Here is a 26,565-nt window from a genome sequence, read left to right on the forward strand (position 1 = left end):
ATGCCTAGCCAACTCTTAACCTGCTTTGTAGCCACAGGCACATCATTTTACTTTCTTACACCCTTTCTTTATCAGGCATCTGGAAAATGTCAGTGTTCTCAGGGAGAGAACACTTTAATAATGCTCTCAATAGGATTCCATGGGAATTTTTAAATGGCTTTTTGACTGCTTTGGGTAGATTTTCCAGTAAGTAGAAAATAAGATGTTGTTTTTGGTCATTACAGCCAAGTTCTGAGGCACTTAAGTATTTACAGGTGATGTGGGAACACAGTAGAAGTTCAGTGAAAAGTGATTCCACACCCTTCCTGAGGCCAGTGTGAATCCAGATTCCCTGTGAAGCTGCTTCCACACATCTGATTTAAGGCGTTCTCTCACAGGGGCATTTAAATTACACTCTCTGGGAAGGTTACCTTTTTGGCTGTGCATCACAGCTGAATCCGGTTTAAGACATCTTGATTCTCTCAGGAAACTTCTCTGAGTAATTCAGATTACTACCATGTCTAGTTTTTGCACCAAATTCATACTTATCATTATCTGTGTCCAGTATACATTTGAATAATTTATTTGGAGGATTCATATTGATACTTTTAGTCATTTATTGATCGATATAAATAATCATTTATAATCTTTACGTGATTATAGAAGGCCATAAAATCTGGAAACATTGGCTAATAAACCATTTATTGATATTATATAGCATATAGAGTAATATTTTGTCTCCAGACTTCATAGCCACTTTGTAGCTTTCATAAGGAGAAAGGTCACATCTTACTTTTTTAATGTTGTACCCATTACCCGATGCATATGCTGTGAATATATTGGTATTAATGATGAAAATTTCCCTGTGCTAATAGTTATACTTGTATTCTTGATAACAGTTATTAAGCAAGGAGAATTAACGATATAATTCAGTGGGAATCCCCTGTGTGAGAGTATAACCAGTGCCAGTCTTTGTGTAGACCTGGAAAATAAGGTTCATGTTACGGGAAGCTGGAGCTTTTTAAGATCCTACTATATTCCCCAATACTAGGGAAAGGTTAGAAAAATAAAAATAACTTCCATATTTCTGCTCATCAGATCAGACTTCCCTGATCAGCGACAACTTTATACTCTTAAAGTATTACTATAAACCTAAAATAAAAGCAAATATAGTTATTTCTTAGTGGCAGGTCAAATGTGATTGTTTGATACCCTTATGATTATTCAGGCTTTGACATCGTTTCAGGAGAAAGAGAAAAGAGAAGACCAGTCTAAGGATATTGCTTGCAAAATGCCCTATGCTTTTTATTTCCTTTGCAATAGGGTAGGATAGACAACAATTACAGAGAGAAATGACCGAAGACTTCACATTTTGTGCCTCTCTTCAGTCATCCCATAGCATCAGGTTATGATCACTCTTCACTTATGACTTTCGTGTGAACCTCCCGGCTCTTCACCCGCAGCTTGTTGACCTGGGATTCAGCAATGTCAGCCCTCTCCTCGGCTTCCTCCAGTTCATGCTGGAGTTTGCGGAATTTAGATAGATTTGTATTGGATTGTTCCTCCTGAGGATAAAAATATAATTGTAAGCAACCCATAATGTGCATCTTTCTAGACTCTGTAGACCTAGGGGAAGAAAGGACTTGGCAAGTGCAGAAAAGTTAAAATACCCAGCAGGAAACACTATTGTCTTAACCACCTCCTGGATTTTGGTTATCATTGAAATTAACTTTTTGATTTATTTGGGGCTTCGTGTCTCATAAATAATCGCAGTTCTATTTTTGCAACCAAAACATGTTAAAAAAAAATATGTGCCACAAATAGATCAAGAGAAAACACAAGAGCGGAGAAGAAGCAAGCATCATGCTTGTTAGTGCTTGCTGGAAGATGACTGTTTGCTCAAGTTAGATATTCTTTATCATTAAGGATGAATTTTTTAATAGCATCTTTAAATTGAAATAAATGTTGAATTTTATCATAAAATTTTGGCACATTTCAAAACAGTCACTTTTTTTCTCCTTCTCTCTCATGTAGTGATTCTACTGACAGATTCTCTGATGTTAAGTAATCTTTACATTGTAGGAATTAAGCCTATTTAATCACTGATGGGCAATTTCCTTAATAAAGTAAGGGTTTCAGTTACTTAGTAATTTATCTTTGCTACGGCTATACTCATAAATAAAACTGTCTTTAGTTTCTTTCCCTGTCCTCTCTTGGACAGGTTTTGGTATGAGAGTTACGTGAGCTTCTTAAAGTGATTTGGAAAGCTTTCCATCTTTTCCAGTGCTCTGGAATGGCTTACATAGCTTGGGGATTATCTGTTCTTTGAAATTTTGAAAGACCTATCTGGACCTGAGTCCATTTTCAGAAGTAACTCTGAAATAATTTATTTAGCCAACTGAGTCATTTATATGCTCTTGTTTCTTTACAATTTCAACTGTCTTGACTGATTTATATTTTACATTAAAAAAAAATCTTCTATTTGTATAGTTTGTTCCCTTTCTCATTTGTAATGTTGTGAGTTTGCATTTTCTCTCACTTTCCCCCTGATTATGTTAGTTATAAGTGTATTTATTTTATTAATTTCCCAGAAATTATCAGATGTTACTGAAATGATCAAATTAGAAAATCATATACTCTAATTCATCAATTTCTACGTTTATCTTTAACAGCACCTCTTATTTTCAATAATTTACTATTTATAATTTCTTTATTAGACTGTCAGTTTCTTCATTTATGAAAGCATATAAAGCAATGATTTGTCCTCCAAGAGCAACTTTGACTACACTCTAGGTTTGTAAAAGTCACACCTTACTTGGATTTTTATTTATAAGTTGCTAATAAATTAATCAACAATTACTAATAATTATTAATAATTACTCAGAATTATTAATAATTACTCCATGGTTACGTTTTTTATTTTAATTTAACCCTAAAATTTTTAGGGAAGTTTTTTTTTAACATTTAACTTTTTTTTAACATTTAACATTTCTGTTTATGTTTCTCATCACTTTATAGCTTTATCACACTATGGCTAGATAATGTTGCCTGTATTATTTCTGCTTTGACATTTTTTAAGTTTTCTTTGTGGCTTTCAAAATCAAGCCATTAATATTATAAGTAATGAGAATTAAGTAAAAAATATACAAATATTTTTAAGACATTCACAGTCTTCTATAAAGCAAACAGGTTATTTACCACAAGGAGTAAGCTTATATAATTATTTTTTAGCTTTCTTAATGGAAGACTTCTCTCTTCCCTCTATCTTAAGGATACTTACAGCCTCCTCAGCTTGTCTCTTGTAAGATTTCACTTTTGCCTGAAGTTTATCTACCAGGTCTTGAAGCCTGAGAATATTTTTCCGATCTTCTTCCGTCTGAAAGATTATAAAAACAGGGCCTTACTTAAAAATCACATGACTTTAGTATCTATGCATGTGAGCGTTTCCCACATACGCAAGGAGTGCTTAGCTGATAAAAACTGTTGCTGCACCTGGTAGGTGAGTTCCTTCACTCTCCTCTCATGTTTGCGCAGGCCCTTGACGGCTTCCACGTTACGCTTTTGCTCACTCTCAACCTCTCCTTCCAGCTCACGTACCTGCAAATGAATAGGCTCTTAAGAACATTAATCCAATAAGGCATTGAGAACAAATGGAAATAGATATTGAGAGACCCACCCTGGCCTCCAGCTTCTGGATCTGCTTCTTCCCGCCCTTCAGGGCCAGCTGCTCAGCCTCGTCCAGGCGGTTCTGCAGGTCCTTCACCGTCTGTTCCATGTTCTTCTTCATCCGCTCCAGGTGGGCGCTGGTGTCCTGCTCCTTCTTCAGCTCCTCGGCCATCATGGCCGCCTAATGAGCAGTAAAATGAAACAGGTTGAGAGAGCTAAGATAAGATAGCCCGTCAAGATTCTAGCTTGACCACCCCTGCGTGGCCCTCTGCTCACGTCAGTGATGGCCTTCTTGGCCTTCTCTTCTGCGTTGCGAGCTTCCTGGAGAATGTCCTCCATCTCTCCCTGGAGTTGGGAGATGTCTGTCTCCAGCTTCTTCTTGGTGTTGATTAGGCTGGTGTTCTGGTTAAAAATAAGTTATACATTTTTTATCATGTTACCAAAGTACTTAGTTGTAGCCATTTTTTGAAAAAAATTTCAGATAAAAATTTGCAAATCAAATGCCCTTTAATGTTTTTGTTATATAGTACAATTAATTAAAATAGATATTACAGAATATTCAGCCTTTTAAGGTACATAGTTCAGAATTAGATCAAATAGCTCTATAATTTTCTAACTGCCATTTACCAGTAAGATCACTAATAGGGATAAAATTGTAACAGATGTTCAAACACTTCATTTCTCCACAATAAAAAAGCTAATGTTGATAACAAGGGTCAGTAAAGATATTAACACGAAAGAATATGGGCAGCCTTAGAATAATTTAGGAAATCAATCAATAATAATATGTGCAAAATAAAACAGTGAAAGATTTCTCATAATGAAGTGAAAATTTGATAAAAGTATAAAACCTGTCATATAAAAAGTTCAAGCTTATGTTTTCTGGGACATAGGCATTTACTGAAGGTAAGTTCTTTGTGCTGAATCCCACCTGGGTGTGCAGCAGCTGGACGCGCTCACTGGCGTCCAGGAGCTCCTGTTCTGCGATTTTCCTGCTCCTCTCCGTCTGCTCCAGGGAGGCCCGCAGCTCCTCAATCTCGGCCTGCAGCAGGTTGGCTCTGCGCTCCACCATGGCCAGCTGCTCCTTCAGGTCCTCCTGGCCCCGGAGAGCATCGTCCAGGTGTAGCTGGGTGTCCTGTGGAATGAATGATCATTGAGCCACCTTGTTCTCAGGGCTGCCCTCACTCCAACTGCTCTGGGACCATCTATTGAACCCATTTACCTTGAGGATGCTTTGGGTGTTCCTGTAGTTCCTCAGGGCTTCAGCAGCCATGCGGTTGGCATGGTTCAGCTGGATTTCCATTTCATTGAGGTCTCCCTCCATCTTCTTCTTGAGTCTGATGGCATCATTTCTGCTCCTGATCTCAGCATCCAGCATACTCTGCATTGACTCGACGACTCTAACGTGGTTCCTCTTCAGCTGGTCAATTTCCTCATCCTTTTCAGCAATTTTTCTGTCAATCTCAGACTTGACTTGGTTCAACTCCAGCTGGATGCGCAAGATCTTACCCTCTTCATGTTCAAGAGATGCCTTAATGACAGCAAGGGGTGACATTAGCAGGAAGCATTCAGAACCTTTTTCACACACCTTCCCTTCCACTAATTTTGTGCTGTTTTTCTTTCTATTCAATGTATAGTCCTCATTCTCTTATGACTTTGTTTACAATGCACATTTTGACCTGTACCTCTGCTTCCTCTAAAGCAGCCTGAAGTTCAGACTTCTCTTGTTCCACTTGCTTCTTTATTTTCTCCAGTTCGTGGATACGTTTCCCTCCTTCTGCAATCTGCTCCGTGAGGTCAGAAATCTCCTCTGTTGTTTGGGTAAAAGGCAGGTAGAGAGTTGGTCAGACAGAGGACGTAAGAGAAATGGTCCTCCAAGGCATGAAAATTATTGAAAGTGAAGGGGACTCACGCTGCAAGTTTTTGTTCTCTCGTTTCAAAGTTTCTAGCTGATCCAGGGACTCCTCGTAGGCATTCTTCATCTTGAACAGCTCAGTGCCAAGCGAGCGAGCCTCCTTCTGGGAGGCCTCCAGCTCGGCATGGGTTTCCTCATACTTCTGTTTCCATTCTGCCAGGACCTGAAAAAAACCGAGAGTGGTTACTTGCCATGAAGGATGGAGGACAGTGGTGAAGAGCAGGGGCCGCTGTGGAACTTACCTTGTCGAAGTTCCTTTGCTTTTTGTCCAGGGCCGCGCAGGCTGCGTTTGTCCTCTCCACATCCAGCATGAGGTCCTCAACCTCATTCTGGAGCCGCTGCTTGGTCTTCTCAAGGGAGGCGCACTTGGCATTCACAGCTTCCACGTGCTCCTCAGCAGCCTGCAGACGCTGGGCCAGCTTCTTCCTGGAAGGTTATGTATGTTTGTAGAGAGAAGTGGACCACACCAAGAGTCATGAACTATTACCACACTGAAAAGTACTGGAAGCTTCACATGAGAAACATCCACTCAGTCATTCATTCAGCAGATATTGGTGAGCTCCTTTTCTGAACCAGAGGCTGAGTACACAGCAGAGAATGGGGCAAAAATGGGCCCTGCCTCATGAAGCTCCCAAACTCATAAGGGAGATAAACAGCAAGTGAATGAGAAGATGCATACTAGCATATTGCAGATACAAGTGCAATGAAGGAAACTACAACAGAGTAAGGGACGGGCAACTCTTCTAGATACTCAGGGAAGTCCTCTCTGAGGAGACGACATTTGAGTCAAGGTCTAAAACTGTCAGAGTGAGCTTGGGTGAGATCTGCTGGGAGGGTGTTACAGACACAGAGGGACCACCAAGTGCAAAACCCCGAAGCAGCAACGAGCTGAGTGTGCTTAACAAACAGCAGTAAAGCTAGCTATCAGTATAATTGTTATTCTTTGTTCCCTTAACTGGAGTTTAGGCTTGGAAGACAGTGATGGTATTTGCTTTATTCGTGTCTTATTCCCAGGGCCTGGTAGTGCCTGAAGTGACTAATGAACGTTTGTGCGCTAATTCACTGTTCCTTCAAAGGTTGTGTCTTTCTGATTCAATAGGCAAAGCTTTCTGCACATTCTGTCATATCTGCGCACATACTTGGCCTCCTCCAGCTCCTCCGTGCGCTGGATGGCGTCCGTCTCGTATTTGGTCCTCCACTGGGCCACCTCCGTGTTGGCCTTGGACATCGCCCTCTGCAGCTCGGCCTTGGATTCCTGCTCCTCCTCGTACTGTTCCCGCAGCAGGTCGCAGTCGTGGCGGGAGGACTGCAGGGCGTGGGCCAGGGCGTTCTTGGCCTGCAGAGATACTTACACCTTCATTCTACTGGATATTTAATGTTTAATTCTTAAATTTCAAAACCCTTTAAAAGTTGTTGTAATGGACTCCAATTAGGGTCAGGTAGTGGGGAAAAAGACGAGTCTTAAAATAGTCATTACCTTTATCTCCTCTTCAAGCTGCCTCTTTAATTCCTCAATCTGTTGAGTAAATGCTTGTTTGCCCCTTGATAACTGAGACACCAGAGTTTCCTTTTCATCTAGCTGACGTGAAAATTCACCTGATAGGCAAAAGAAATGGCACCACTTTTTAAAGTGAAGAAAGAATTTTGCAAGCCCATATTAGAAATAAATTCAAATTCTCAGCCATCCTTGCGGCTAAGTGCTCAGATGATGGGGTTCTCTATTGACATCTTCATACTTAATGTCAAATTTTTTATTTTTATGGTGAAACTTACATATTAACCTGAATGAATAAATACAGCTTAAATTCTCTTTGTTCTTGCCCTCACTGAGTCTTTCAGGGTTAGATGATATTGTGCAAAACCTGTTGATGACTGTCAGAGATGGGAGCTCAGATGTCTAATTCTCATTGTCCCTATTTCATGAGACTTTTGAGAGATTGGGTTATCCATTGCCATATTCAGGAATTTGGTTCACTTGTGATCTAGATAAAAGCTTGGTCTAAAACAGAAGCCCTGGACCCATGCTGGAATGACCCCTGACCCCAAGTAGGCCCTCATTGTGGCCGGATTCTGTTCAAGGGCTTTGTGGAGCAGAGCTTGACCCCGTCCTGAGGAAGTCTCTGTCTCCACTGCCGTCCCCAAGTGACCTTGCAAGTAGGAGGAGAGTCTGAGCTGTTTGGTGAATCACACATATTCTCAGTTGCTTTTATTAGGCTCTCACATCACCAAATCAGTTGGTTTTCACCACATCATCTCCACTTTTAGGCCCCATGGGAGAGGAGAGAGTTACCAGATTCGGTCTGCAAGCGTGCCCTCTGAGCTGTCAGGTCATTGATCAGCCGCTGCTGCTCTTCCTCCTTCGATTTCAGTTCACTCACTTGGTCCTCCAGAGTGCGGCACATCTTCTCTAGGTTTCCCTACATGAGAACAAGGGAAAAGTAAACAAAGACATTTTAATAATAGTTTGTTACAGCTATAGTTTCTTCTAAAACAGAAAAATATTTATTTTGACATAGAAATTCTCTTATATGTAATATGATACACAATAATTTTTTCTTTACATTGTATGATTGCTGTCCTAAGTCGAAAATATACATTGGGATTTTCTCAAAGCTAATTGTGAAGCCATGTTCCATATTCCAGGCATACCTTGTTTTATTGCTCTTCTCAGAATCTGCATTGTTCATAAATGAAAGTTTATGGCAAACTTGCATCGAGCACATCTGTCAGCACCATTTTTCCAAAGGCATTTGCTCACTTCATGTCTCTGCATCACATTCTGGTAATTCTCACCATATTCAAACTGTGGTGATCTGTGATCAGTGGTCTTTGATGTATCTACTACAACTCATTGGAGGCTCAGATGATGATTAACATTTTTAGCAATAAAGTATTTGTAAATTAAGGGATATACTCTTTTTTAGACATAATGCTTTTGCACACATAGTTGACTACAGTATAGTATAAACATATAATTTATATGCATTATGAAACCAGGAAGTTTGTGTGACTTGCTTTATTTTGATATTTGCTTCATTGCAGTGGTCTGGAACTGAACCCACAATATCTCTGAGTTAATGCCCATAGTAAAAAATTTAAAGATTATGTTCTAAATTTAAGATTTTTGTCAGAACTGAATAGCATGTTTTTAAAAACATGTTCATAAATACTTTATTGCCTTTATGTACAATGAAACTTTTCTTACTGGATAATTGAGAATATTGGAGATGCGTGTTCTCTCATTCAAGAATAAGAGAGCACTGATGACCTGTGTTCAGTGCTTCTGCTGTCATTAGTTAATGTGTGATGGGGCTGCCATGCTTAACTTCTCTGAATTTTAGTTTCTTCATATGCTTAAGTGGAAATAATACAGACGCTAGTATCTTTCTTGCTTACCTCCTGGATTACTGCAAAGAACGAATTACGTGATGTGTATAAAGGGCCCTGTGTAACCTGATGTGCACATAAAGGGTCATTGTTAGTAACAATTCCCCAGACTCTGTGGTACCTTGGCTTTAGAGATTGTTTCTACATTGCTGGCCAGGTCATCGATCTCCATCTTCATCTCACTCTTCTCCTTCTCCAGCTTCTGCTTGACCCTCTGCAGGTTGTCGATCTGCTCCCCCAGCTCGGCCACGCTGTCCGCGTGCTTCTTCCTCAGCGTGGCCGCCGTGGCCTCGTGCTGCAGGGTGGCCTCCTCCAGGTCCCGGCGCATTTTCTGGAACTCGGCCTCCCGCTTCTTGTTCATCTCGATCTGGGCTGAAGTCGCCCCACCGGCTTCTTCCAGCCGCTCGCTGATCTCCTCCAGTTCCCGGGTGAGGTCAGAGCGCTGCTTCTCTGCTTTGGCCCGGGAGGCCCGCTCTGCCTCGATTTCCTCCTCCAGCTCCTCGATGCGGGCCTGGCCATGAGGAAAGGCTCAAAGTTAGCTTCTTCATGTCATAATCGTGCCTCTTTGAGCCAGACTGATGGAAATATGAACTTACTTGCAGCTCTTTGATCTTCTTCTGCAGTTGAATGCCAAGTGCTTGTTCATCTTCAATCTTGCTTTGCAAATTTCCAATTTCAAACTCTTTCCTTTTTAAAAAGTAGCAAAGGATAACCATTGAGTCCATATGCAACATTGAAAGTTCATAAGCAATTCTTTCGGAAGTTCATAAGCAATTCTTCAATACTCACTTTTTGAGCTTTTCATCAAGTTGTTGTTTTTCATTTTCAATGTCCATTATGGACTCTTGGGCCAACTTGAGGTCACCTTCAAGTTTCCTCTTGGCCCTCTCTAGATCCATGCGAAGTTTCTTTTCTTGCTCCAAGGATCCTTCAAGCTAAATAGGAATAATGCTGAGTCAAAAGGATTGTTTAACTTCCTTTTCAAGAAAATAATTTCCTTGATAATCCTAGACTTACATCATCCACTTGCTGCTCTAGCTTGGTTTTAGCTTTGGTCAGGGTGTTGACTTTGTCCTCTTCTGCCTGTAGGTCATCCAGGGTCTGCTGGTGGGCCTCCTGGAGGGCCTTCTTCTCCTTGGTCAGCTTTGCGATGGTTTCATCCAGTCCTGCCATCTCTTCTGTGAGGTTTTTCACCTTAGAAAGTAAAAACAGTTTGCATTGCATGTTACATTTTGGTGGATTCAGTTTTATGATTGTATTCCCTAATAATAGTGAAAAAATAAACTTTTTTGGGTATATATTTCATACCTTGTTCTCTGTAGCATGCTTTTCCTTTTCAACCTTGGCCAGTGTCAGCTCAAGGTCATCTATGTCTTTCTTCAGCTCTGAACATTCGTCCTCCAGCTTCCTCTTCTTGGCCGTCAGCTCAGCGTTGATCTCTTCCTCATCCTCAGCTCTCTCAGTCACCTCCTTGATCTTGGCCTCCAGGTGGATTTTGGTTTTGATCAACTGGTCACATCTTTCCTCTGCATCAGCCAAGCCTTCAGCTTCCTTTAGTTGGAAACAGAATTAAAATTGGGAACTTAAGAATGAAGAATTTCACAATGGTGTAAATCTCCACTGTTGGTTCTTTGGATTAAACTTCTATGGACCAGCTGCTGTGTGTGATACAGGACACTCTACACTGTGGGAAAAACAAAGTGTATCAGATATTGTCCTGTTTCTTTAGAAGAGTGTCTTCTACAGCAGACTAGAAAGCTTCCCCCGACAAGCTACCATTACTGCAGAAAGCAGTTAGTGACGTGAGAGATAAGAGAAGTTGTATCATAAATGGTTTCATGAGTGAAGCAGCATTTGAGTTGGGCCTTCAGAAATGGGTAGGATTTGGTTTTGTAGAAATGAATTTATTGGGGGAAGGAACCAGAGGAGAGAGGGCATTCCAGTAGAGAAATTCTGGGTGCAGCTGCTACGAAATTATTTCCCTTTGTAGTCCTGGAGGATGATCCTGGTTGTGATGCTCTAAATTCAAGTTGAGTCATAAAGTGATCGAGAAATTCCTAGCAACCTGTTTGTACATAAGAGGGTTGGCAGTGGACAGGAAGTGAGAGAGAAACTGATATGGACATTCATCAGTGAGCCTCCATAGCAGCCTTTAATACACAGAAGAATGGGAATGTGCAGCACGGCCGTGTGGTGGATGCAGTGCTGTAGGGCAGATTCTGAGTGATTCTCTAGGGACAACAGAAGAGAATTCAGGATAGACTTGAAGGGGGTGGGGACAGAAACAGTTTTTTTTCCCCTTCTGTAATCTAAAAGAAGGAGTTATTACACCACCCAAACTTGACGGAAGAGACCAATCTTAAATAGAAGGAAAAATATATGATTTTGTGATGAGTAAACTATACCAGACCAATTCACTTCAGTCCAAATGAAAGACGGTCTTAAAAGTTACATTTCAGAGTTTTGGAAACAGTTTTGAAATGGTTAGTTCAGGAGTAGCATGGAGCAGGATGGTTGGAGGTAGAGAGAGTTCGGGGGAGACAGAGCAGGTTAGGTGCGGATGCAGCAATCCAGGTGTGATGTGATGCAGCACTGACTATGGAGATGGTTTAGAAAGAGCAGATCTCAGTTTGGGAGATCAGTAACAAGCAATAAATCAATAAAATTTGATGTAGAATGCTGTCATTTGTCAGCTCTACATAGTGTGATTTAAGACCCATGGACATCTAGAAGTTCAAGGAAGTTTCAGAGAAGAAAAATCACTCCCTTCATGCTGTACTCTCCTTAATATTTTATTTGGGATAGTTTCACGTTCAGATCACTTTCAAGGTCTGTCTTCAAAGGGAAAGGCAGTTGTAAACCCTGTAGTTTGTTGAAGTTGAATAGAATGGAAGACAATGGTCAGTTCTACCTCACTGCCCTGGCCCAGGCTTGGGGGGTTTATTGGGCGCTGAAGGAATATGGACCTTATTTGCACCATCAGAGAGCTTTAACCTCCCTCCAGTGCGTGTCTCCCACACAGACTGTCCAGCCCGCTGCTGCTAGCGGCCAGAGCTGTAGTGCTTGCCTTCTGCTTAGTCGTGCCCAGGATGATACCACTACTTACAGACTGAACCTGGAGCTGCAAGTCATTTTTTTCTTTCAACAGTGACACCATTTTTTCTTCCAGTTCCTTCCTTTTTGCTTCTGACTTGGCAAGTTCGTCTTTAGTTTTCTGGAACTCTTCCTTCATGGTGGCCATCTCCTTCTCGGTCTCCGCACTCTTGAGGAGGGGCTTGATCCTGAAGAACAGTTTCATCCAGGGCCAGTGCTTGACGTTCATGAAGGCTCGGATGTTGTACTGAATGCAGAAGATGGACTCCCTGAAATTTAATTGCTACAAATTACATATTGTATGGGTGATGAAATGAGATTCAATCTTGGCAGTGAGATCTGGAGGTTCTGTCCCCCGTCCCCACCACTGAGTTCCTCTCTTACTTTCAAAAGCACAGATGAAATAAATTTTATTTGGGGATGATGGACATGGACTCATTAATCATTCATTTCTCTACATCAGTGCTTCTCAAACTTTGATGTGAATAAGAATCATCTGAAGGGCTTGTTAAAATACTGGTTCCTGGACCCCTACCCCCGGAGATTCAGATTCAGAAGATATGAGGTGGGACCTAAAATTTGCATTTTTAAACAGTTTGCAAGAGATGCTGGTGATGCGGGTCCAAGGACCATCCTCTGAGAAGTACTGCTCTACTTCAATGCTTCTCAGACTTCCCTATGTGAACACCACTGAGAGCAGAGAGGGGGAACTAGACGCCTGAGCGATGTAGGGCATGGGATAAACAGACCTTCAGAATTTCTCTGAAAAATCTCTGGCTTAATATCTTAATGTGTGATTTTTGCATTCAACTCTGTAATATCATCACATTTGTTCTAATCTAAATTATTTTTAGAAAATAATTACCCTGCAAAATGGCAATTAAAACTGCCCAAATACATTATAAACAATGGGTCATGACCAAACTTACTATGTTTAATGAAATAGAATACAATAGAAACTAGTAGCATAACTACAGGTGATAGAAATAAAATCCGTTTCATGTAAATTATTTATCTACTTACACACATACGTGTATGCATGGATGTACAGGTGGCAGTTAAAAATGCACCTCTCACTATGGGTCCTGTTCATGTACATCCTGTGGTTTGAGATGCCTGACTCTTTAGTCTTAGAGCTCTATCCCTGCGTCAGATTAGATCATTGAAAAGCTAGGTGCCTCAGGGAAGTTGTATTGACTTACCCAAAAAAAGTTTCACAGACTTTTGTCCTTAATACTTTAAATCATAATAATTCAGTAACAGAAAGGATCAGGTGAAGAAGTTGTTTCTGCATCCTATGTGAAAACACTGTTGAGAATACTGTCTGCCATAGTTCAATGCATGTTATTCAATGATCTACCCAGTAAAATCATATTAAAATCAAGTGCTAGGGCAGCATTTTATCTTTTCTTACTTATTGGGATGTTTTCTCTTCTTAGATAAGACCCACACACAAATTATGCTTCTTTCTTTTTTTTTTCTTTTACCTGAACATTCAGTGTATTATATGGTGATGATTCCTACCTCAAGTTTCCTGGTACATGTATGTCTCCACTTCAGTATCAGACTCTTATTCCTTCTTACCACAGCGGCCTTACCATATCTGAGTCTTAACTGCAAGCCACCTCAAATGTGCCTCTGAAGAAGGAAGATGTGAATAACTGAACAGTATGTTTCTGTACCTCCTCTCCACCATCTTCTGGTACTCCACTCTTGCCAAGAACCCTCTGCACCTGGCCTGGGTTCGGGTCATCAGCTGGGCCAGCTTCTCATCTCGCATCTCCTCTAGGAGCCCCAGAAGACCAGCTTTGAAAAAGACCTGTGTGGGGGCAGAGTTGCAGATCAGAAACTTTGCGTAGACTCCAGAGAGACAGGCACAGTGTCAAGAGGGCGTTAGAGACGGGTGTTACCTTGGTGTGACCGAATTTGTACTGGGTGTGGTCAATGTCGATGGACCCAAGGAGTTTCTCAGAAGCCTTCTTGCTGTCAATGAACTGTCCTTCAGGGATGGCACTTGCATTTAATACCTTGTATCTGGTAAAGTAAATATAGTTTTTTAAAACTTGGTTTATTGATGGCACTGCTAGTCGCTAAGCATTAAATGATCCATTTTAAAAACTCAGCTTTAAAGTAATTAGTATTCTTTCTACGCTGTCTACACAGATAGTAAATCTAGTATCTACTGTCTATTTTTATTCCATTTTACCTCCCTGCACAGTTGCCACTTTACTTTCTGCCTCGTCGGACCCTGTTCTCAGGAAAGGATCCTTCAATCTTGTTCACATTTATGTAGACGACCAACAAAATGTAACATATTATTCTTTCTAGATGCATTTGCTATGGATAGCACTTATCTCTACTGAGTTTTTGTAAGGATTAAATGAAATAATCCAAACATATTGAGCACTCAATAATGGCTGTTCTTATAATTTTTGAAGTTAATGTAGACATCTATGAGCTAAGCCAGGGGCATAGTAAGTCCAGTGAAACGTCTGCAGAGTGCTTAATATATCTGTGGAGTGGTATATCTATATTTTAAAGGTGTTTTGAGACATAATTTTTTATTCTTTTTTTGGAAATTAAAAAATAACAAATAGAGGCATATTTTTCACTAAGTTGTTTTGCTTACACTAAATATATTTATACTGAATTTTAGGATGCACCACAATTAGGAAAGTCTGACCTCTGTTTGAAGTCTGCATAGAGGATCCTGCTGGGGAAGCCCTTCCTGCAGATGCGGATGCCCTCCAGCACTCCGTTACAGCGCAGCTGGTGCAGGACCAGTTCATGCTCCATGGCCCCTAGAAGGAGAAATACCACCCACGCCTTATTTCATGATCTAAAGCAGACACACCGGAACTCGTCTGGATGTCAGACGTGCCTTACCGGGAGTTTTGGTTTCATTGGGGATGATGCACCGTACAAAGTGAGGGTGAGTGCTCCTCAGGTTGGTCATCAGCTTGTTCAAATTCTCCTGTGGAACCATATGAATATTTGCTTAAAAACGCACTGTTTTCTTACATTCACATTTGTAGACATAAATCATCCTGAGCCATGACATTGGTTCGATTGTAATGAATAGCATCCAGGTTGAATTGGCAAAGGATTTTCTCTGGAATCTCCACACTCCCAACTTGTCCTTCTGTTTCCTCTCTCTGTGCCTTATAAACTAGCTGTTAAAGTGGTCGTTCGCTGCTATGGAATTTCCTAGCATATGTTATAAATATGTGACATTTTAACACATGGAAACACGTCACTTACGATCTTTTGCCTAGATATGCGGTCTGATTTACAAGTAATTCAAAGTGTTTCTCCAAATCTCCCATTTCTTTCTTTCTCCAACTTTCAGTTGCACCTGCTTTTCTATTACATGCTTACTCCTTATAATTACAGAGCTGGGTCCTCCTGCTGGTTTCATAGAAAGGGGCTCTTCAGTGCCATGTTCTGGGAATTGTCAGAAAACCGACAGCCATATTACCAAACGTGAGAAGTTTTCCACTCAATGGAAATCGTGATTTTTTTTTTTTTTCAGAATAACTAGAACTTCAGTTGTTACAGATAGGATTGTCAAAGGATGAGTCAGTTTTCCTTAAAAAGCTATTTCTTATCACATCTGGTTTCTTATTTTCTTCTTTTAGATCAGTCTCCAAATCCTACCACTACTTTTCTATCCTCAACTTTCAAAAGCTACTCATTTTGGTTCTATGCCAATATACGCCTGAGCACCTGCCTCATTTGGGCACTCCCATAGGCTCAAGAAAATCTTAGATTTTGCTTAATCTTCTCCCAAAGGAACATTTATTGTCAAATAACTTCATTTCCTGTCCCCAGTACTGAATTATACATCTCACACTGACTCCAACCTCCGGACACCTGTGTTTCCTGTATACTGAGCTCTCTCTTCCAAGCTACCTCAGGCCTTCCTGAGACTCAGTTCTGCCACTGCCTGCTGACCTGTCTCTTTGAGCCACATCTAGTTCTAGAATCCTTGCAAGATTACTTCCCCTTCCACACACAATAAAGTAAAATTGAACTTCCTGAATCTAATTAGAGAGAGAAAAATGAAGTTTGTACCCTGAAGAGAGCAGACACGGTCTGGAAGGACGAACCCTTCTTCTTACCACCTTTCTTTCCAACAGACTCTAAGAGGAAGAGAAATCACAAGCAATCATAGTGCAGGCGTTCTCTGCCTGGGTTTTCTATATTGAGTAAAAGGTTAATTCTATTGAAAGTTACCTGCTTCAGTTTCTCTTCCAGAGAAGAGGAGAGCCAGAGTCTTCAATGCGGACTTCTGGTACAGCCCGACCACGGTGTCGTTCAGGGGGTCCTTGTTCTTGTCCAGCCAGCCAATAATGTTGTAGTTCACCACGCCCGCGTAGTGAATCAGGGAGAAGTGGGCCTCGGGCTTGCCTTTGGTAACCTTGGGCTTCTGGAAGTTGGCAGACTTTCCAAGATGCTGCTCATAGAGCTTGTTCTTGAAGGAGATGTCTGTGGCCTTGGGGAACATGCACTCCTCTTCCAGGATGGAGAAGATGCCCATAGGCTGAAAGCAGACCACAACACAGAGTTACAATTCTATTTAAGCATTTTTCTCTGTCTGTGTAATTAAACAAGACGCAGCGAATAAGTGAGCTGTCACAGAGCTTGGTTTCTGCAACACGAAACAGACCTTCTCGATGAGCTCGATGCAGGCAGCCAAGTCCATCCCGAAGTCGATGAACGTCCACTCAATGCCCTCCTTCTTGTACTCCTCCTGCTCCAGCACGAACATGTGGTGGTTGAAAAACTGTTGCAGTTTCTCGTTGGTGAAGTTGATGCACAGCTGCTCCAGGCTGTTGAACTGAATAAATAGATACGTTTACTTTTCTCTTTAACAAATTGAGCCTTTTAAAATATAGGGCTCTTTAATTTAAAAATGTGTGTCGAACAGCCTTTAGATGCTAGATATCAGAATCTCTGGGGGCCTGTAAAATCTAATGTGTTCTCTGCTGCCATTTTATACAAAATCCTAAATCATTAATACTCTTTTCTTGCACTTGCCTAAATTGAGTCAGGTGTTTTTCTAAGTTCCTGCTTAATCATTTCTTGTTTATTCCCTATTATCTTCTACATTTTCTGTTGACTCACTTAACATCTAATTTGCAACCCATTAGAAGCTGACTGGGAGGAAACTGAACCGAAGTCACAGTGGTCAGCATTGCAAGGGAGCAATTATTGCCACCTTTGTTCTTCTCTAATGTGAAGTGAGAAAGAAATCAAGATGCCATTATGTACAGTGTGTTAACACAAACATATTTTTGTAAAAAACCAAAAAGTTAACATTAGGTAGCTATATAAATAGTGTAATTAATGTGAAATATTTTCCCTTGATTTTCCATATTTTCTGCAATGCCTGAGTTTTGCTTTTATAATTAGAAAGAAAAAGATAAGCTTCTTAAAACTGAAAGCAGAAAAAATGTATTTTGTAATCAAATATGACTTTTTAATCCCATGATAATCACATTAATGAGGATTAAGAGTTAATTGCATTGAGTTTATTAATGCTGACCCTCAATTACTAACCTTACTATCTGCCTCAGTATTTCTGGGCGGTTTCCCACCATATATTCAGAGCGTATTATGTATTACCCAGGTTTCTTTTGATATTTTTATGTTACCTAGATTTGGCATTGTGGGGTTTTTAGACCCCTCATTACACCGACTGAATTCCTAACTCCCGTTGGATCATGTATCACGTTAGTCCTCATGAAGTTCATTATTTCTCACAGAAGTAGACTTGCCACTTCAGTGAACGATTAGTAGCTGCCCAATCATTCTCTTCTAGATTTTAGCATAACTTTTTGACTGTGATGAGAAAAGGTCATAATGTTCACATACTTCTTATTGATATTTCCATTGCCTTATTGTAAAAACCCCTTACCAAGTGACCACCAACTCACATCAAAGATCTCAAAGCCAGCGATGTCCAAGACCCCGATGAAGTACTGCCGGGGCTGGTTGGTGTCCAGCTGCTGGTTGATGCGGGTGACCATCCACAGGAACATCTTCTCGTAGACAGCTCTGGCCAGAGCACCCACCGCATTGGTCACCTTGAAAGACCAAAGGTGTATCTCTTGTGGTTAACAGAGCACTTAAAATGCTGGCACCCTTGGTGGTGAATTTGAATTATGCACCTACCTGCTCTACAGTCTGGCCTTTGGTGACGAATTCGTTGCCGACCTTGACCCTGGGAAAGCAGAGGGCTTTGAGCAGGTCAGCAGAGTTCAGACTCTGGAGGTAGGCTGCCTTGTCAGCAACTGAAAGCAAGAAAGGGTAGAATGATGTTATTGTGGCCCAAAGCAACCCATTTTCTGGAAAAAAAAAATTTTTTTTTAAGCTCCAGGCATTTTGTGCAGTGTTTTCAGAATATCTTTTTGAGTATTCTTGCCCATTTTTTCCACCAAGTTCGAGAACTTGATTATGTGTAGTGTGCCCTAAAGAACTTCAGAAATTGAAGCAAAATCTGTCTAATACCCACACTGCATATATCTTATTTATGTATACTTTAAAACACCATTCTTAAAAATGAACTTGTCTTCCTAGGAGAAATCCAGGGTAACAAGTTACGAATATGGTTTTCAAACAAACATGAGATCAGGTGGCTGATTCAGTTGATACCTTCAGTGCCATCTGGCTCTGCTTGCTCCTCACGTTGCTTTTGCTTGAACTTCAAGTTTCCATAGTGCATCACAGCCCCCGTGAGCTTGTAGATGGAGACCTTCTCTTCATTAGTAAAGCCCAAAATATCAATGGCACTCTGCCAATACAACCAGTTGGAGAACTGTTAGGTTGTTATCCACGTGTTTACTATTGGTGGTTCACAGTCAGATTCCTGACCTGTTGGTCAAACTGAGGAAACTGCCAGTACTGGTGGAAAGCAAGGAGCTCCTTAGATTGGATGTATAGGGAGTTGGTCAACCAAAGGCCAGCACAGAGCATTAGAGTTACAGGTGCATACGCTCTGGAGATTCAAAAAATGAACTTGAGGTGGAGAACAAGGATAGGAAAGTCAAGCATCTTGTTATTTTTAGAGGTGGTTTGGAATTAAAGCATGTAGATTATAAAAAATGGTTCAGGTAAATTCAGAAAGGATAGAGCGTTGAAAGACTGCTAAGGGAAAGTGAGATGCTGTAGGGGCACATCCTCATCTTTCCAGTTGGCTCCAGGAGGCACATCCGTGCTCATCCTTGACTCTTTTGCAGTTTTACTAGAAACTGAACATGTATCTGGAGGGAGCGTTGCTCCCACCAACATAAGCGTTCTAATTTTCTTGTGTTCTACTTACATCTGTCGCTATCAGTTCTTCCTGATCATCAATGCTGGGCACACTGATCTCCCCTTGACTGACGAATGGGTAATCATATGGGTTGGTGGTAATCAGAAGCATTTCTGAGTACATGGAACAGAGCAAAAAGTAAGCAGAAGTATCTTCTTCATTAAAACAAGAGATTTCTAGGCAAATTATAAGGCACTGGAGTGGAAAAAGCCATGAAATATTATTGCTAAGGAAAAAAGCAGATTACAGAAGAGCCACGTACATGTAATGCCAGCTATTGTACGTCTGTATCTATTTGTAAAGATATGTGTACAGAAAATGACTAGAATGATACTCATCCAGGTGTTCATAGTGGTTGTTTCATAGTGATAGGATTTGGAGATGTTATTTCAGTTTTCCTTTTGAACGTCTATAGTCAGCACAAATAAATTTTTACCAGACTTACAAAGCTGTTTTCAAAATCAAGACAATAAATGCAATTGACAGAATTCCATCATGGAATATTGAGATGGACCATGCATTGATAGGTGCAGATGCAGTAATTCTGAAAAGGAATTATGACATTTCTTACCAATTAGTTCTGGCTTCCTGTTTGATGTGATCTGGTAAAAAATATGATAGCTCCTTTCAGCTTTAAGCTGGAAAGTAACTCTAGACTTCTCCAGCAGATCTGGAAGCAAATATATAACAAACAGGGAAAATTTAAAATTTGTGTGAGATGTAAATGTTACTTTGGTCAGCATTATAGGTCATAAGAAACAGGAATGATTGTAAAGGATATCTGAGCACTTACATGTTTCAATATCAGCAGAAGCCAGTTTTCCTGTAGTGCCAAAGTGGATTCTGATGAATTTACCCTTGAAAGGAAAACTAGTATTACTACTTTGTTTTTGAATCATATCAAATCTTTGAGAAACTTGAAACACTTGAAATGCTGATGTTTTAACATTAAATCAATTCAAAGACTATTTGTACCAGGGAGAAAAGGTGTATCTCCTATTTTGTAGGTAAAATAATTTTCTCTTTAATTTTAAAATTGTGAGTAATTGTAGGTAATGAAAGATAAGAACTCAGATATAAAGTCACGTATCTTTTTAGACAGGACTTGGATCCATGTCACTACATTCTCAGAGAAAAAGGAAAAACCATGGTTATTACAATGTGATCGAAAAAGATTCAGGGAACTTTGACCAGGGAACATTGTCCATAATAGTATCCAAGAAACTTACAAAGCGAGAGGAGTTGTCATTCCTCACGGTCTTGGCGTTGCCAAAGGCCTCCAGTAGGGGGTTGGCACTGATGATCTGATCTTCCAGAGTCCCCTGCAAAGGCAAGAAGGCAAGAGCGGTCCTCATGTGTGGGGCTCAAGGAAACTTTTTTTTTTTAATGGAGGTTCTGGGGATTGAACCCAGGACCTTGTGTATGCTAAGCATGTGCTCCACCACTGAGCCCTCCCCTCCCCCGCCAAGGAAACTTCTTACGGGACAGGCCAGTCAGAGCCTGGACTCTGACCCTGGCAACCCACCCACCTGCATTTTGCCAGATTCCTCCTTCTTCTTCTCCCCAGTAACTGCAATTGTTGCGAAGTACTGGATGACACGCTTCGTGTTCACCGTCTTCCCAGCCCCGGATTCTCCGCTGTCAAATAAAAATGAAGTCAGATGAGGTCCCAGAGCTGGCAGCCAGTGCAGTCACAGAAGGAAAGTGTAACATCTACTTACGTGATCAGGATTGACTGATTCTCTCGGTCTACAAAAGAGAAGTCGTAGATATTTAAGACTGTGTTCTAATATATTTGTAAATAGTAAGTTATAAAATATAATGACATGAAAGACTTGGTATTTTTCAGACTTACTATTTTCAGCAATCCCTAAGGCTTGGTGGGCCCTAGCCCTCCACCCTTTCCAGTACCCATCTGTCTGCTGCCTGCAGCTCCCCCCACTGCACTTCCACACACACGCAGCCATTTAAACAGAACCCTGCAAGGAAGCACCAGACTTTCCCTTTTTATACACTACCACTAAATAAATTTCAAAAGCGGACCTGGGTTTTTCCGATGGGTTTAGATGACAAGTTAGTGACATGTTTATTGTAGGTACAAGAAATAATGAAAAATATGCATTAGAGTTATTTTCATGTGTGAGAAAGAATAAATATAGCAAAGGCAGTAGCTTTGGAAGTAATCATGGCCTTAGTCATGTATTTAAGGAAAGATCAAACTTCATTTTGATGTTTTACTCTCTCTGAAGAGGAAATTTCTAAGCCATTTCCCCTGGTGCCATTGTACCTTAGACTGGCCTAGCTGGGACAGTATTCTAGGAAGAAGATTCGTGGTGTAACTGTTTTAATACCAGATACACCTTAAAATCTGGAGTGTGTTTAGGCTGGTTCTGGGCAAAGGGCAATAGCATTTAGGGGACCATCCCAGAGGGTGTGTTGAGATGGTTAGAGTCTCTTTCTCCTATGGTTCTGCTCTAAACATTCAACTCACCAGTCAGCATGAACTGATAGGCATTGTCAGAGATGGAGAAGATGTGGGGCGGGGCCTCCTGGCGCTTTTTGCCTCTGTAGGCCGTCACCACCTCGGGGTTGTACACCGGCAGCCACTTGTAGGGGTTGACGGTGACGCAGAACAGGCCCGAGTAGGTCTATGCAAGGAATAAGAAAGAATAACCACCCAAACACTGTTATTTGTGCAATTCACTTATTAAATGAATTTTAACTAAAAGGAGCCCTTTTAAGTAAGTACTCTACATTTCTACAGGGCATCAGCATGAAAACTAGTTCAAATGTTCAACAAGAGAGCAAAGTCCTTGAGGGAAGGGCCTACAGCTTAGACCTCTTGTTACCCCTCTTGGGATTTGTCACAGTGATTTTCACTTAGCAGGAGCTCCAGAGGAGTGTTCCTTTTAATGTAGTGTGAGATGTTTTTATTGTATTTTAGAAAATGGGCATGTATTTCTTTTGTAGCATTAAGAGAGTTCAGATTCATGAAAGCATAAATTTGGTTGCTAAGTACTCAACAGTATGGAATAGTTAGGTGAACTATGGAAAATCTTCTGAAGATAGTGTGATGCAGACATTTACAAAAGTAAACATGAAGGTATGCAGCAATCCTGCGGAAATACTTGTAAAATACCCCTGAGTTATAAAGAAGCAGAATGCAACGTGATGTCACTACATTATGATTACAGTAGAGGGATTTCCAAAATCTTTGACAGCTGGTCTAGGATAAGCACCAGCGAATCAGAATGGACACTGACTCTCAACACCAGGTACACTTGTGTAGTGTTGTCCAGCTGAATATCACCAGTGGCTAAACCATGCAAAAACGTCAACATAGCATAATAAGTTCACTTAGAAAATATCACTGAGTTTGTACTGTCTCTAGCACATCATGAGATGAGAAACTCCCAGTCTATGCAGGAGACAGACATGGAAATGATTGATGGTGGGAAAACACCATCGGTATTAACCCAGGAACAGAAATAACGGGGCAGAACATCCAGCTCTGCCAAGAGAAGCTGGAGAGGTTTCATCAGAGAGGCATTCCACATAGAAGGGACCAGAACACAGAGAGAAGAATTGCTGTGATTTTGGAGGAGTGAAAAATGGGTGAAATTTGGTCTTTAAAAACATTATTTTTAAATGTTAAAAATGTAAGTTTTAATTTTCCCTCTGGATGATTCTGCAGCAAGAATGGGGAAGGGGAAAGATGGCCTGTGGTTGAGGTATGAGCAGTAGCTGCCCTAATGTTTGTTCAAAGGATCTGTAGCAAACTTAGGCCAGAGACAGTGGCCTTTCCTGGCTTTGGATGAGAAGACAAAGGATGAAGGGCCAGCTGCTGGGTTGTGGCTTATAGTAGCAATTGTGAACCTTTTAACTAGTTACACTACTAGAGAAAGTGACGGGTCCCTACTTGTGACCCACTTATGCTATAGTGGGCTGACAGGGTCCAGTGATAAAGACCACTTTGAAGGGGAGGGGCGCTCACGTAGATCATCCAGGCTGCGTAACGCTCTTTGAGGTTGTACAGCACTCCTGGCTCGTGCAGGTGGGTCATCATGGCCATGTCCTCGATCTTGTCAAATTTGGGAGGGTTCATGGGGTAGACTTGGTCATCTTTCACTGTCAGAGTCTGAGAAACAGGAGAGATGACTGTTTATGTCAATTGAGTGACCAAACGAAATCATCAGTGGAATGTAGTCAGCTCCTGGGACCCTACTCACCGCTCCTCCTTCGGTCTTCACCGTCACTTTCCCTCCTTCTCTGCTCTGGATCGTCCCTTTGACAAAGGATTCCTTGGGCTCAGCCACAAAGACTGATGTCTTGGCATCAAAGGGCCTGTTCTGGGCCTCGATGCGCTCCTTTTCAGACTTTCGGAGGTAAGGAGCAGCCTCCCCAAAGACAGCCATTTCCTGGTCTGAACTCATGGCTGCAGAACTCAGAGGTCCTAGAGGAGATGACACAGTTCATATTAGAGATCTGGATTGTCAGCTCTATCAGTAAATCTCTACATTAATGATATTTCATGGGCCCAGTTGGAAATTCCCCCAGGCAGGTGCACTGTACACTGTGCTCTAGTTACTGAAACAGACATAACCACAAGGACTCAAAGGCCTCGAGGGTCTCAGTGCACTCTGTATTTTAACACTGTGTGTTGGGGGTCACACCAACACTGTGCTCAGGGTTTTACATCCATTATCTTCTTTCACCCTTCAAGACTGACGTTCTAATCACGGAGCTGGGTTGTAACCTTGCAGGCTGCTAAGGAGCGTGTGCCCTTGGGTAAGGCCCTTGAGCCTTCTGAGCCTCAGCGTCTCCATCTGTAGAACAGGAATCACAGTATCTGCCTTTCTTAATTTGCAACCGTGAGATACAGTGAAGACATTTTGGGGGGAAAGTTAACATAATAGCTGAGAAAGCAATTTGAAATAGTTCAGGCTACCACTGAGCTATAAAATGTCATTTGTTATTGGGAATTCCATTTCTTGCTGTATAATGTAAGAGAACTTTATTTCCTCCTTTAGACGTTCAGCCACAGGTGTTCACGTTCAGTGGATTTGGGGGGATTATCATCTCATTTACCTTTTTTTGGGGGGGGGGGCTTAGTAGAGTTTCTGTAGCATAATTTCTTTGCATATTAAATCCAGTTAATCGGTTTAACCCAGTTAAACTAATTGAGGCATAAAAGCCACGGCAAACATTATCCTTGTTCTTCCACATCGAAGGCTCCCTTCACTGTCCCACCTTTCCTTCTAAAAGACGCAGGCTTGGGCTGCTCTGTTCTGTGTTATCTGCAGGTTGCCGGTGGCATCAGTAGAATGAAAGGTTTGGCAAAGGATGTTACTGCGGTCATTACATGATCAAGTTACTTGAAAGTCATTTTAATCAGCTATCCACCAGCCTCTCTCTTTAGAAATGCAATGCAGCAGTAGGGCAGATTAATACCTTTATTTTCTGTTGACAAAATGTCAGTGTTTTGGTTTCACACGACACTCTGCCTTGGGTAAGGTAACTGTTTAAAAGGCTTTAAAGAAAGAAAGGAAGTATTTTCATAGGTACTTCTTTTCTTGCTTGTTCATTACCATGTTTACTAAATAAATTCTATAGCAGGATAGATTTTGATCACATTTGAGATTTTAAGCAAAGGAATCTTTGTGCAGATCTTTTTTCCTACAGAAACAAAATGATATTCTGTTAAGAACTATTCCCTTGCTGAAATATGATGCCACCAATGCCCGAGTTTTAAGTAAGACTGTGTGCATTGTCCTAAAAGGCAGTTCCTCCCTCTCCCTCTCCTTTCCTGAAGCACAGTTGCTAAAGTATTTACTGAGACAAGCCGTTTCTCAAAGGTTGCTAAGTGACACACATCCATCCCAGAGACTCTCACAGCATCCTCCAGGGACTGGTTAGTCCAAGTCTTACCTTGTTAGCAAGTGAGAAGATGCAGCCTGGAAGTGAGGCGGTTCTATAAAAGAAAAGGGGTAAGCACTTGATTAGTTAACCGAAACCAAACCAAACCAAACCAAACCCAAACTCCCATTTGCGGCATTCCTTGCTATTGTAAACGGAAAGGGACAAAAGTCATGGGTGTGAAGCAAGCAGCATCAGAAGCAGCAGTACCAGCGCCAGCAGCTGCAGCCGACGCTGGGCGGCGTGGCCAGTGTCCCTCCTCAAGGTCTAGCCCTGTTCCCTTTTACCTTGGAGCTTTTTAAAGCAGGACGAGTCAGCCTCATTCCAAGGGCCTTTTTATATGGATAGCTATGGAAACAATGCAGCTGCCTCTTCTTTCTTAAGTCAAAAGGAATTGTTTGGCAAAAAAAGTCTTGGCAATCTTGTGTCCCCGCATAATTCTCATTCATGTTAAGAATGGTTGGATATAATTAGAAATATTTTTCTTATTGAGTATGTGGATAAATCTCCTATGGATAATTTGAGAAGATGATCTGAAAGGAAGGTTCAGGCTGGTGGATAAAGGCAGTGGCTGGGCAGCCAGAATACCTGGCCTCTCTCATGAATTCCTCCTGGCCTTGCTGGGCATGCCTTTCGGGCTTGTCTTGCATCACTTTTCATATTTAACAGATTAAATGAGAGAAATTAAATACAAAGATTTATTTGAATTTTGTCAGGGCTGATTTTCACCTGTTGATCCTTTCCTTCCAGCCCTGCGGAATTAAGCTATGTGCCATCCTGTAATGATTTAAAAAGAAAGTCTTCCCTTCGTCCCAATACTCTCATGGTTTCGGGAATATGCTTACTCTCTGCCTGTTTTGCTTTTGCCCAGGCTGGTCTCTTACATAGCACACTGTTTCCTGTCCACCCACTCATTGGACTTGCCTGCAAAAAGGAAGGCTGAATATTTAAAGGTGCTTTTAGGGAATACTTCCCAACATTTTTTTCATATCAGCACACCAAGGAAAAATGGTAACATTTGTGCAGTGCGCCAGAATAACGTGGGTGTGGTTTGGTTACTATATACAGGCTGTGGTAAGACCATGTCATTATGTTTCTTTATGTGATAGAAATATAATAAATATAATATACACAGCATTAAGGAAAATTTAAAAATACTGAATGTGTCTAAAACTTCCAAATAATATCTTTGTTTAATCTTTTAAGGAGAAATTTCAGCTTGATGCCGTGGACAAAACTTGTTTTTATCTGGCTTTATACTTCAAGTAATGACACACATTTCCTGATCAAAATT

At 41.1% G+C, this 26,565-nt stretch overlaps 1 protein-coding gene across 2 annotated transcripts; it reads right to left on the minus strand.

Moving 5' to 3' along the window:
• Window positions 1–1,257: 1,257 nt before the first annotated feature.
• Window positions 1,258–25,623, minus strand: MYH2 (myosin heavy chain 2). Of its 2 annotated transcripts, none has more exons than XM_032498795.1 (40): window positions 25,559–25,623; window positions 25,284–25,326; window positions 23,585–23,808; window positions 23,350–23,493; window positions 21,847–22,003; window positions 21,077–21,104; window positions 20,885–20,993; window positions 20,585–20,677; window positions 20,149–20,212; window positions 19,927–20,025; window positions 19,365–19,468; window positions 18,698–18,836; window positions 18,218–18,336; window positions 17,980–18,129; window positions 16,710–16,880; window positions 16,277–16,583; window positions 16,115–16,182; window positions 14,927–15,014; window positions 14,724–14,841; window positions 13,951–14,074; window positions 13,723–13,859; window positions 12,054–12,309; window positions 10,256–10,498; window positions 9,965–10,141; window positions 9,737–9,882; window positions 9,544–9,634; window positions 9,069–9,458; window positions 7,851–7,977; window positions 7,038–7,156; window positions 6,700–6,896; window positions 5,803–5,986; window positions 5,558–5,723; window positions 5,331–5,455; window positions 4,868–5,176; window positions 4,577–4,780; window positions 3,922–4,047; window positions 3,656–3,826; window positions 3,472–3,576; window positions 3,260–3,355; window positions 1,258–1,544 (listed from the first exon to the last, which is right to left on the minus strand). In XM_032498795.1, the coding sequence occupies exons 3-40, from the start codon at window positions 23,786–23,788 to the stop codon at window positions 1,392–1,394; spliced, it is 5,808 nt and encodes a 1,935-aa protein (XP_032354686.1). In that variant the 5' UTR covers window positions 23,789–23,808; window positions 25,284–25,326; window positions 25,559–25,623; the 3' UTR covers window positions 1,258–1,391. The 2 variants fall into 2 exon arrangements, with proteins under 2 accessions (XP_032354686.1, XP_032354685.1); XM_032498794.1 differs by having other exon boundaries at window positions 25,482–25,585.
• Between the last annotated feature and the right edge of the window lie 942 nt (window positions 25,624–26,565).

This window comes from Camelus ferus, chromosome 16, assembly GCF_009834535.1.
Source record: "Camelus ferus isolate YT-003-E chromosome 16, BCGSAC_Cfer_1.0, whole genome shotgun sequence".
Lineage (NCBI taxonomy): Eukaryota > Metazoa > Chordata > Mammalia > Artiodactyla > Camelidae > Camelus > Camelus ferus.